The 13,673-nt window shown below is 34.6% G+C and overlaps 1 protein-coding gene across 1 annotated transcript; it reads right to left on the reverse strand.

Annotated features, from left to right (window-relative positions):
* Window positions 1–1,282: 1,282 nt before the first annotated feature.
* On the reverse strand, window positions 1,283–10,789 carry LOC127735613 (hydroxylysine kinase-like). Its single transcript, XM_052245842.1, has 5 exons — window positions 10,467–10,789; window positions 4,979–5,083; window positions 4,486–4,613; window positions 2,319–2,493; window positions 1,283–2,015 (listed from the first exon to the last, which is right to left on the reverse strand). The coding sequence occupies exons 1-5, from the start codon at window positions 10,747–10,749 to the stop codon at window positions 1,588–1,590; spliced, it is 1,119 nt and encodes a 372-aa protein (XP_052101802.1). The 5' UTR covers window positions 10,750–10,789; the 3' UTR covers window positions 1,283–1,587.
* Between the last annotated feature and the right edge of the window lie 2,884 nt (window positions 10,790–13,673).

Consider the following 13,673-nt stretch of genomic DNA (forward strand, 5'->3'; position numbering starts at 1 on the left):
GTCTACAGGGTTCATCTGACCTCATTTTTATGATGGTTAATTTGAAATGTAATATTTTGTGATAAGGTCAATTTTTCAATCACAAACCCACAAGGGTTGACTGGGGTATAGGAATGATGGTCTTCTTCCGACCAGCAGTAAAACGCTTGACAAAGTGGGGTGTCCGTTTGGCTTTGCGGGATGTATAAATTCGAATTCACGCCCGGTCAGAATGGGGACGTTAAATCTAATTCCTTGTGTAGCCGAGAAGGTGTCACGCTCTCTGCACGTTAAGAACCCTTGCAACAACTCCTTAAGGGGTCCGTATGTGGCCTTTGCGAGGCTAAATTTCTGTCCCTATCCTTTATATCCTCATTTTCCAGTGGCATTCCAAATTTCCCGCCCTCATCCAGTTCGACACCATAATACAGGACCTACCTATTATACTGAAAATGCATGAAATATTTGCCACTGGACGTTAAGCAAACAACATACAAATCAAAAAGTAGAGACACACACCAACATTTATGCAGCTTCTTTATAAGTAAACGATAAAAGATTTCGGTTTATAGAATCAACACAAGGTGTCCATGTTTATCTAACAAATTCCATTTGACCTTGACCAAATGTTCATGTTTTGTTGATTAATGTTAAGTTTTCCTGATTAGTTTCTCGGTTACTGTACTTTTATGGATTTACCTTGATCAGGAACGCTCAAACAAACAAAAAGTAAGTCCAGGGACAATCTATACTAACTTAAGTATAGACTGTCCCTGTTAAGCCCAATGTTGTTAAAATACCTAAGTAATTTGAGAGCTAAATGACCAAAAAAGGGCATAAAAAGAATAGCTAAAATCCATCTCCGGTAAACTTTACCTGATAGAGTTAGAACCTTAATTGCTGAATTTATCATCGGCAAATTTAAGAGTTGTGTTATAAATCATGTCAGTACCGAATCACTACTGACTGCCATTGGCGATTGCCAAATAAACGGACCACAAGATGTAACAAAATAGATCTTATTATTAATTTATTACCAAACAGAAAACAATAAACTTGCGGAAAAGATGGTATACCGCAAACATGAGGTGCAAAAATTTGTACACCATATCCGGATTTCGACAATTAATGTCTCTTCAGTGATGTTAGAAATCGAAACGGTATTTGGAAGGCCATATAATTTACCTCAAATTAGGATAGACTTGAATTTTGAAGAGTCGAAATAGGATGAACGGATTATATAAACCCGAAGGCAAATATAAAACAAGCCCAAACGAAAAAATATAAACAAGTCTAAATTGAAAACATATATATATATACATTATGTACAATGTTTAAATCATTTGAAACTCTTTGTTTACAAACGACCATACCCAGAATTAGCATAACTTTTTCATTCAGTAACTGTAGAATTGAAATAAAATGCAAAATAATGGGATTCTACAATGTTGTTTACTAGTTAAAAATAACGGAATTGTCATGTTCTTTTTAATCATTAACAAATCATCACATATTGTCATTTTTATTATATCCCTAAATGTCATAGAATACGATAAGACGACATAGTTATTTGATCTCTGCCAATTTTGATTCCGTCTGCATTTTCGTTTAAAAACACTTGTTCCATGTTTCTTTCAGTTCCGTAGCTGGTTTGTTCCATATCAACTTCAGCATATTCCAACCCTTTTTTGAAGTCTTCAGAACATAATCAGAATTTTCAGGATGCATTGCAGTGGAATAAATGCCCATGATCAAACTCTGAACAAGTCTTGCACATATACATTCCTTGAGTACATTCAGATCTGCTTCCGGTATGAGAAATTTTGCTAGAAACCCCGCCAAAGTGTATCCTCCTGCAATTATCGGATCTAAAATGTCACTTTCTAGCATGATGTATACCATGGCAATAGCCACTTCAAATACATAACAGGAATACGCAGCATCACCGAAGTCTATAATACCTATCACATGATAATCGCCGTCATCATTCTGTTGGACTAGGATGTTTTGTTCATTAACGTCTCCGTGAATGATGCCTGAAATCATAATATCATTATTGTACAACATTGATAGCAAAGCAAACAGTTCAAGAAAAGTATGAAATTTAAAAAATAAAAATAATGAAATGAAAAAAAAAGTTAACATGTTAAATATCACAAATTTTAATGTCTGATTTTAACATTTTACAATGTTATGAAATCTTTATTAAATAACAAATATATCCATTTCTGATTTTAACATTTTACGATGAATGCAAACATTTAATTTTCAACAACTTTAGACTTTTTCCTAGACGGAATTTATTAACTTTGGTTTGTAGGAATGAAATAAAAAACTACCTTTTTTAAGACTACTATAATTCTGAACAACGTTTTTAACAAACACGTCGATCACTTCACCGGCAAGATTCTTTTGTTCAGTATCTTCTATATAGGAAAGAAATTCAAGAAGTTTAGGAACTTCTGTCAGGCTCCATATTCTTTTATGGTTGTCAAATCCTACATGGTGAAAATCCTACAAAGAGCAAATGACTTACAGTTACATATGTATAATGATTGATATCAAACCTCATAGAGGTTGTACTCATTCTCAAATCTGTTTATAATTCCCTCATGGGTAGTCATGGTCGTTAAACATCTCCTAGTAGTGGTTGTTTATAATTCGTGTGAACCTGAGGTGTGGACAAAGTGAAAAAAGGAATAAATCTGAATTTGACCCTAAAAAAATATTTAATTATTTTGTTTATAAATTTCACAATTCATAACTTTGTTGCTTTTTCAATAATTGTGTTAGTAGTCGAAAGTAAAATATATATGAAATTGTATTTTCTTTATTAAGAATTGAATAAATGAAAATGTTACAACTTTCCCATATTTGAATGGAGTTCTATAAAACAAACAGTTTAAGATCTCCAATTACATACATGTTTTTTAATTTTAGTTCATTTATATGTTTTGGAGTTTAGTGTGACGTCCATTTTTTATTTAGGGGCCGACTGAAGCCCGCCTCCGGGTGCTGGATTTTCTCTCTGTGTTGAAGACCCATTAGTGGCCTTCGGCTGTTTTCTGCTCTTTGGTCGGGTTGTTGTCTCTTTGACATGTACATTTCCCATTTCCATTCTCAATTTTATTTATTTACCAGACATTTAAAAAAATCTAATAAAGAACAGCCCTGAAATAAATAAACTGTGTTTTAATGTAGGTTTTATAGTGTGTATTTCTATGTTGTGATGTTACACTATTGTTTCAGAAAAAGGGTGAAGGTTTGGTACCATTAAAACGTTTAAACCCGCTGCATTTATTTGCACCTGTCCTAAGTCAGGAATCTGATGTTCAGTAGTTGTCGTTTGTTGATGTGGTTCATAAGTGTTTCTCGTTTCTCGTTTTTTATATAGATTAGACCGTTGGTTTTCCCGTTTGAATGGTTTTACACTAGTAATTTTGGGGGCCCTTTATAGCTTACTGTTCGGTGTGAGCCAAGGCTCCGTGTTGAAGACCGTACTGTGACCTATAATGGTTTACTTTTATAAATTTGACTTGGATGGAGAGTTGTCTCATTGGCACTCATACCACATCTTCTTATATCTATATAAAACGCTCTTTTTCTAGAGGAATAACTTGTTACTTGTACAGGCTAATAACAGATACGATTGAATTGCTAAAAAAAAAAAATATAAATATATAAAACAGTTTTTCTTTCAAATCGTTTTTTTTTTTAAGGTTAAGCATTCAAACCTAAAGTAAAATCGTGTTTCTGGACATTGAAAATTACTTCACAAAAAAATTGTAAAAGCTTCGTGTGCTTCTGCTGCAAGCATTCCTATCGTTAACAATCATAAATAACTATATAAACGTACAACTGACATGATGGATGCTGTAGAATGTGTCCCCGTGCTTGTAGTGTATGCCCTTATATGGATTTTTTGCTTGTGAGAGAGCTGTCTACTATTAGTTTTTTATCATTACATTTTTTCTATTTCTTTAAATTCAAGTTAAGGTCATCTTATTTTCCCCCTTCTATGGTTTTACTAAGAATTATTATATTTTCTGTGTTGCCCTGTGTTTGTTATATGTTCTTTGTGGTTTTTTTATGTTTTTCTGCTTTGTATCGATCTGATGAGTTAAGCCTTTTTCGACTGATGTTTGTAGTTTGTTCTTATCTTGTGCTGTTACACCACTGTCCCAGGTTAGGGGAGGGTTGTTTAACCCCGCCACATTCTTTATGTGCCTGTAGTTCAGTGGTTGTCGTTGGTTCATGTCTGTCATATTTGTTTTTCGTTAACTGTTTTGTGATAAATTAGGCCGTTAGTTTTCTCAACTGAATCGTTTCATATTTTTCATGTCGGGGCCTTTTATAGCAGACTATACGGTATGGGTTTTTCTCATTGTTGAAGGCCGTACGGTTATCTATAATTGCTTACATCCACTTTATTTGAACTTTGGTGGATAGTTGTCTCATTGGCAATCATACCTCGTCCTCTTATATTTATAATGTAAGAAAACTTACACAACAGCACTGGTCCAGCTCTCCAGTTAACTGTCCAACTTCATAGGCAATATCTTTAGTATATGATAAACCTGCTAAAATACGACCAGGCAGGTACTCAAACAGTCGAACAATATGATGTCTTCCACCTGAAATAGTGAGGGTGTGTAACAAAAATAATGGTCCTTGGAATAACTGGGATTAGAAGGCAACATGAAAAAATATACTTTTGTCATGAAACAAAATGTACGCAAATTTAAGAAGCAGATACTTATCAGTAAATATAAAGACACATCATAAATGAATATATTTTTTGTCATATCTTTAATTTGAATGTCGATATACATTTTTCAGAATGACCAATAAAGTAATGTTAACCTGGTTGAAAGTCTGAAAGTTGCAATTAGCAGCCTTTGGTTAAGGATACCATCTTGTTTGTTTTTTTATAAGGTATGTGTTTATGTGCCTTTTGAATGACAAAAAAAATCCAACAAATCTCGTCATTGTGATATACCTGCCAATATTTCTGTTGACATCAATCTGCCATCTAAGCTTTTCAATGGTTTGGGCGTGTTGATTTCTTTGTTGGCAAGGTGATGAATAAGGACATTCTGAGCTTCTGAAACCGAGAATTTATATTATTCTATTGATATAAACAAGTAGAGATAGAGGTATACGTTAAGAAGACAGCAACCAAAGACGAAAATAACCAAAAGACATATAGAGGGTAACATATACAGCCTTCAACAATAGACTTATATCGACACCAAGCTCCAAACCGTCCCGTCTTAGTTTTATTATCATGGATGGTAAGGTAAGCTGGGATCCTCGATTGTAGAAACGCAAAGCTTAGGCTAAAATCTCGGGCTGAAATGAAGTGGGAATCAATTCGTTACAATTAGTAGCTGTAGACGCCCAGTAAGTCATGTAAGTTCTTGGCGACGTTTTGGTCCATTTGTATGATCTTGTGTTTCATACATCCAAAACACCGCGTGTTCATCTAATCAACACAAAATAAGACAGGTTGTAGTTTCCTCGAAATGTACAAATTTGGCAGTCTCAAAGAAAACAAGTTGCTTTCTTAAAAAAAAGAAAAGCAACACGTGAACCCAAGACCGCTGACTGGTCACCAAAAAATTGTTGCTGAATTTTTGTTTGCTTTTGAATTGAAATACTTGACTGTGAATAGATTAAGATAATGACGATGTTAAAACACCTTTATTAAAAATATGTAATTGTGTGTTGATTCTTGTATAAATCAGTTGAAAGCAATGTAGAAAAGTGTATATATACAGCTACTATTGAATATACAGTTTAAGGCTCGACTATTTTATTTATTACTTGGGAGTGTACATCATTTTTTCATAACCCTTTTGCAAATCCAAGTTTCTACAAACTGGATGTCTAATGCAAATTGCACAAAACAATCGCAATATAAGTTTAAGCACTCAGTTTGCTTTATAATCTGGATGCATTTATTTTATCTATCATATCTTCATATTTTGTTTCCTGTATGCCTTTAATTATTCTCAACTCGTTATTGAAGCTGTCTGTAATCATGGTAGATGTCAGAATGGCGTGAGTAATGATGACCGTGCTTGAAAGTCACATGTCAAGCTCTTACTTCCGTGTCCTGAATTTAGATAAGAAAAGCGAAAATTCACATTCACGAGTGAAATTAATATTTATGCATGCACGTGGTATTTTTGCGCAAGAAATAGTAAATAGAAAGCATACGCACTGATACTCTGGATAAGAATACGCATTTGCGTCATCACATATATTAATCTAATAGTTGAATTCGGATGTCAAACTACCTACCTCAAGTGTTTTGACTCCGGATTCATTGCCATTTAATCCGGAATTTGTGTGAACGCAAACCGATATTGTGCATGTGAACAGGGTGATGTATAATGTGAATGAAACAAGACGTGTAGGATAGCTGGTCAACACAGTGAATGCAATTTTCAAAATCGTACCATAGTGCAAATATTTAAGATGCTATAAGGTTGAACTATTAAAACAAACAAACAAAAAAAAGAATTGAAATTTTATAATTAACATACATTCCTGTTAATGATTTTTTTCCGAAAATTTAGAATATAATATCAATAAACACAAACGTCAAGTATTTACGGATGGACATTTTATCTATCAAAGCAATCTCTTCTTAAAGTCTAACATTCCACTATTTGAATATATTGCTACACAAAATATAAGCAGAGACTTATAAATCCATACTAAAACAGTATAAAATAATTAACATAGTAATATTGTTATGATTATTGTAAAATATTAATTACGTTTTTTGTGGGATGCAACGGGATTTAAAATTCTTGTGAATTGGAACCATGCAAGTTTTTTTTCCTTCACGACCGTTTAAAATTTAGATATTTAGCTAACTTTGGGTACGCATCCCTGCTCATTGGTGCTCATACGTTGCATATGATTTTCATAAATGTAAGTTAATGACTGTTCAAACCTGTGAGACATAATGCACGTATATTTGACATTTTTAAATGTATTCTATTAAGAATAAATTCAGTCTCAGTTTAAACTTAATAATGAATATTCTCTTGGTCTGGTAGTATCTATTAATGAAATTAGATATTTTTGACAAAAAAATCCTTTTGTTTAATTATCTTTCTGCTTTCCGACCACTGTGTTTCCGACCTAAGATAAATATTTATAACAGAAATATCGTTTTCTTAATTGTCTTCATACTTTCCGACATTTTCCCATGCTATATATGATTGATATACAAATAACAAATGATAAACATTCAGAAATAATCAGTTTATTCTGGGACATTACATATCAATAAACTATTCCCAGTTTTATTGTCACAGTGCACAACAGCACGCTGTATTAAATACTACACACACAACGCGTACAGGGACCGTCTCAAAGCATGAATTATATAATTGCGTTATCATTATACTTGATATTTAATAAACATTCTTATTATTAAAAACACACATGTTTTGTCAAAAGACAAATAGGTTCAAGCATATAAATGATTTTTTGACTGCGACCTAGTCTTTATTGTTTTACTTTCCAATCTACAAATAAACTTTGATTGTTGAAATATACAATGCCACGCGGAAGCCTATCCATAGAGGGACCTTACCAAAGACCTGTATAAATGATCAAAAACCCTCAGGGGGTTCACGCAAAAATAAATATGTAACTTTTATATAGATATGACAGAAAAAAGAAGTACGGCAAACTTCCCCTGAATTTCTTTCACTAACAGGGTAAAAAAAACACAACATGACAAAGTCGTTTAAATCTTGAAATTGATCAACATCGAGTGTGAATAATATGCACTAAAGTTTTACAATAGTTTTATACATAACCATAAATTCCACGCTATTTATTTTGTTGAAAACAGTTTTGACGCTGGTTCATGTCGGTCATATTTGTTCTTCGTAACTTGTTTTGTTATAAATTAGGCCGTTAGTTTTCTCAATTGAATTGTTTTACATTTTTCATGTCGGGGTCTTTTATAATCGACTATACAGTATGAGTTTTTCCTCATTGTTGAAGGCAGTACGGTTGCCTATAATTGCTCACATCCATTTCATTTGAACTTTGGTGGATAGTTGTCTCATTGGCAACCATACCACATCTCCTTATTTGTATACTGATGCAATATCGCGACTTGTTTTTATAAAACTTTGCATTGAAGGGCATTCTTATACAAAATAAATAAATTTGTATCTGAAAGACAAAATACGTTAACTTCAAAATGTGTTTTGGTAATCGGTCCTTCTTTAGGCTTTTTGCGAAATTGCATAAAATTTGCCAAAATTTACCATCATTCAAGTTTTGAGCATATCATATATTTTGGTTAATGGTTCTATTATGTCAAATTGTCAGAACTTCAAAGTACACACAAGAAACTGTACACTATGAATATAAAAGGTCCTGGCTCTGAGTGTCCTAGTGAAATACATTCAGGTGAAACTGGCCCTTCCTTGTTATACCAAAATCAGAATTGAACTTTATGAATCCCTGCTATCCAATTAAAACTAACAGTAAACTGCGAACAAGGCTTAAAAGAGGGACGAAAGATACCAGAGGGACAGTCAAACTCATAGATCGAAAACAAACTGACAACGCCATGGCCAAAAATAAAAAGACAAACAGACAAATAATAGTACAGATGACACAACATAGAAAACTAAAGACTAAGCAACAAGAACCCCACCAAAAACTGGGGGTGATCTCAGGTGCTCCGGAAGGGTAAGCAGATCCTGCTCCACATGTGGCACCCGTCGTGTTGCTTATGTTATTACAAATCTGGTAAATAGTCTAATTCGGTAAGTCACATTCGTGAAAAGGGAAGGGTATTGTAGTTACGACATAAGGAACATATCAGATATCATCTGTGAAACTTAAGATATGATAACCCTCTTTCCATTCCTCGCAACGTCCATGATTTGCTAAATTAATCCCAGGAATACTTGGATAAAAAAATAAGAGCACAATGTGAATATTCTGAGAAAATTTCAATAAATTCTAATTAAGGTTTAAGAGATTAAGCTATGGCAAAGTCCATGATTTACAAAGAAAAACAAAATAGGAGGTGCACGATGGGGACTCCCAGATAATGCAATGATAAAATCAATGATTTTCAAAGGGAAATCCCGAAAATATTTTGAATCAAAACCAAAATGAGAGCAAAATGATATTATATGGTACAGATTATGAGAAAGGGTGGACTTTCATTAAATTCTTATTGTGAGTTTAAGAGAAGCGGATATAAATGTGGACTGTAGTGTGTAAATATGATCAAGTAAATGTCACGTCGAAGTAATCCCCAGAATTTTTTGGATGAAGAAATAAAAAAAGAGGTACAACACATTGAATGTAGTCGTTCATACGGAACCCTAAAGATATTAGGATTGGGTTTAGAAGTATGGTAATCAGTGGATATCTCCCGTCCTGCAATGAAACCTTGCTTAAGTTTGGCGTCCGTTTGGCTATGCGAGATGTATCGGAATTGTACAGCGAGTACTACGTTCTCTCTCTCAGGGGTCCATATGTGACTTGTTGCTAGTCAACTTATGTCTACCACTATCCAACAAAGCCTGGTTTTCCAGTGGCAGTCGAAATTTCAATACTCTCATCTCGGTCGACTAACATTGCAGAGCGTAACCTATACTTTTAATTGTTAATTTGTTCTAGTCTTGAATATGCAGGATTCAAATACTTGCCACTAGACGTTAAGCAAGCAACAATTTATCAATTAATCGGTCATGTACCTGAGATATGAGTAATAATATATGAATTTTACCTTCTAGACTCAGTAATATTAAATTTGTCCTTCTGTATGGAAGTGAATGCTGGAGAGTAACAAAAACAGATATGAGATCGATCTCAAGTTTCCACCACAATTGTCTGAGGCGACTTGCAATATCTTCTGGCCAAACCGTATTTCAAATGAACATCTCCTTGAAATGACTAAGTCCACATGTATCCTCAGAGAAATACAACAGAGGCGCTTCAGATGGCTGGGGCATGTTCTCATGATGCCCGTATCCAATATTACCAAGATAGCTCTTAGATGGACACCCCAGGGGTAGAGACTCAGAGGAAGACCCAAAACCACCTGGCGTCGAACGATTGAAGCAGAACTGAAGGAGCTTGGCATGACATGGGGAGAAGCCGAAACAAAGGCTAAAGACAGAACTGGATGGCGAAATCTTAATTGTTGCTACCTTATGCTCCACCTGGAGCGAAGAGGATAGGTAGGTAGGTAGGTAGGTAGACTCAAGCTAGCATCCATCTGATATTTATTTTCAATGCAAAATACAGAAGCTTCATTGAGTGGCGGACCCAGAGGTCCTGGAATCAAATTCATTTCTTCGAATTTTTTTACCACGCAAAAATCGCCTAAAATTAGACTGGACCCCTTTTTTTAAGACAGAATCATTAAGAACGTTCCCTGAAAATATGCCAATAGATTTGCTCCTGAGCCACTAAAATTTACTCACCTATTGCTTCTTCAAATTCCGAATCCAAAGAATTGAGTATTTTCAGAACGTATCCATTAGATGATACACTTTGAATGTTAGGATTAACACTCTCTCTTGTTACTTGCACGTGAAAATTTCGATCATCATAACTATTAAGTTCTTTCATATGTAAAACATGCAGACCATAAAGACTCCGTAAAAGTTGTGTAACTTTCTGTTGATCGATTTCTGGTCGAACAATATTTCCAGGCGTTAATACAGTACTGGTCATCCTTTGTGCATGTATGCGATGCCTCAACATTAACCAAAACCCTTAGTATGTTCACAGTTGACATACATATGTGTGTATAGGTAATTATTTATTTCAATGAGGTCAGTCATAAGTGTTCTCGTTAACACCAAACAAAAACACCGAACTAATCTTCTAGATCCAGTCTGTTCTTTTTTGAAAGTCTGAATACACTCATTACACACATCTTATTACAGATGTATTTTGTTTATATACCTCTGTAGATTTATTTTTATCTGTTAAATGCTCGGGGTTTAATGCAACGATGCTTGCTGAACTTAAATCGTACATAAACCGCTGGGGGGGTTGCACTTTATTCGATAAAGTCCAGAGCCTGAGTGGCATAAATACCTTCACGCTCTTGACAAAACTCAAAGCAAAGGGGCGCTTTTAATGCGGTCCTTCGTCTTTGTCTTAGCGAAAAGTCTTCCAAACGGAGCAATAGCTCACACCTCGCTGAAATTTCTTTTCCGCTGCAAATCAAATCTAAAATAACGTATAACCGTCCTAGTCTTGTCAAATTCTATAATTCTGTTCTAACTTGACAGATTGTGAGACTTATATCAGTACTATTCACTATTCAAAACTTTGTATAATATTTGTGACAAGAAATCAGACGAGAAAAAAATATAATTACAGCTATAAGAGTAGACTCATAAGGCATTACTTAAAAGGCTAGTCTCCCGATTTCAGTTCCCAGGTTGATAAGGGTATAAATGGTAATCTCTGGACTTCCACATCCGATAGAAATCACCGTACTTAAAGTGGCTATTCTTTTGGTTGTGACGTGTATAAACACAAAGCCATGTCCGGTTAGAATCCCCCGCGGACGTTACATCCAATGCCTCCTGTAGGGAGGGACCTGGGACTAATACAAGCTATCTATCGGTCCTAGGTGCAACGCACTTTCCGTTAACTGCAGCAACTCTTTGAAGAATCTGTGGGTTGACTGTTTGATAAAGGCAGGCAAACTTTCTACCTTATCCAACATAACCTCATTTTCAGTGGCAGTCTCTCCTTAAATATACATGAAATATTTGCCACTGAACTTTAAACAAACAATAATCATTCAATAGGCTCAAGTCTGTATTATGATGGTACCTGTGGAATTGTGTATTGCATTTTTCGAATTGTTTCGTCTATATACGTGATTAAAATTTGATAATAGAAGTTGTGTATATATATATTTTCTATCTTTTTGAAATAGGTTTCTCGATACTAGAGTAGTTATATTTTTGATTTCATTTTACATTTTCATCATTTTTCCTATTTTTCAAAACTTGATGTCTCTCATTCCTACGAATTTTATATATACATGTTATAATTACTTTATATGTATAAATGGGACTGGAGTAGCCCTTTGATTGATTTTTTGTGCAATACGCGACTTTCAGTACTATTGACCTTCTCATGACAGACATTAGTTATTGATGATGGAAGCTGGAGTGCCCAGAAAGAAACATCGACAGCTTACCTGGCAATCCTAGTCAAAGATAGTTCGAACTTACAACAGGCTAGCGATACAGTAGCTGAATTACTTGGACCACTAGGCTACCAATGCCCCCGTGGTCCTTAGACAGTCCTTGTGGTACTCCAGACAGAACATATGGAATCCAATATGACACCAAACATTACACAATGTTGATTGATTGTGGTTTGCTTAAAATCCAGTGGCAAATATTTCATGCATGTTCAGGACAAGAACAAACAATAGGTATTTCCTACAATAAGGTTCAAACAGAATAAAGGGCAGATCATTTGAAGTGCCACTGAAAAATGTGAGTACAAATGTGCAGGATATTGGATAGGGACAGACATTTAGCCTTGTATCTGGCCACCTCAAATTGGTACAAGGGTTCTTAACATACAAAGTGTGTGGCACTCTTTCAACACTATGCATTATATTAAATGTCTCCATTCTGACCAAATGTGGCTACAAATTTATTCATTCCACTTAGGCAAGGGTTTTATTGCCAGTTGGAAGACCAGAAGTGATTACACTGCTATGCCCAGGTCACCTTTGGGGTGCACAATTTTGAAAAATATTTTCACACCATCAATAATCAAGAGTAGAACTATTTTCTTTCAAAACGATTATTTTACATTTCAAGACCTTGACACCTGAATTAATAACATTAACAGTACCAATTTTACTACACCAGATGTGCAGCGCTTTAAACATTTAATATCTTTACACTGATGCCAATATATTTGAAAGTCAAAAACCTAATACATACTTTGAAGAACTGATAAAACAAAAAATATACACAAACCCAGACAAGGAATCAGAGCTATAATAGAAAAACAAAAGATATGAGGTATCCATACAGGACACAAAATCAGTACATGACACAGCAAAAAACAAAGGATATGAGGTATCCATACAGGACACAAAATCAGTACATGACACAGCAAAAAACAAAGGATATGAGGTATCCATACAGGACACAAAATCAGTACATGACACAGCAAAAAACAAAAGATATGAGGTATCCATACAGGACACAAAATCAGTACATGACACAGCAAAAAACAAAAGATATGAGGTATCCATACAGGACACAAAATCAGTACATGACACAGCAAAAAACAAAAGATATGAGGTATCCATACAGGACACAAAATCAGTACATGACACAGCAAAAAACAAAAGATATGAGGTATCCATACAGGACACAAAATCAGTATATAAACAGCAAAAAAAACACAAAAAGCAAAAGGAACAGCACTTTTATATGCATGAAGGAGATAATTCCTTAATATACATAATTTCCAAACTTTTATAATAGCAAATTTCAGTAAAACAATATCTGTATTTTCATGCCAGTACTGGATACTGTGCTGGTGATTTTCTTAAGGACTACCAGTATCAGCAGAGGTATAACCCCAGTGGTAGTAAATGCATTGAAGGTACCAATTTTACTGCACAAGATGCA

Source organism: Mytilus californianus, unplaced genomic scaffold (genome assembly GCF_021869535.1).
Source record: "Mytilus californianus isolate M0D057914Y unplaced genomic scaffold, xbMytCali1.0.p SCAF_3, whole genome shotgun sequence".
Classification (NCBI taxonomy): Eukaryota; Metazoa; Mollusca; class Bivalvia; order Mytilida; family Mytilidae; genus Mytilus; species Mytilus californianus.

Coding starts and splice junctions, on each gene's coding strand:
- LOC127735613 (XM_052245842.1), bottom strand. CDS start 10,749: ATGTTGAGGCATCGCATACATGCACAAAGGATGACCAGTACTGTATTA. Junction 4,614..4,978: donor GTCAACAGAAATATTGGCAG/GTATATCACAAT, acceptor TCACTATTTCAG/GTGGAAGACATCATATTGTT. Junction 2,494..4,485: donor AGCTGGACCAGTGCTGTTGT/GTAAGTTTTCTT, acceptor TGCTCTTTGTAG/GATTTTCACCATGTAGGATT.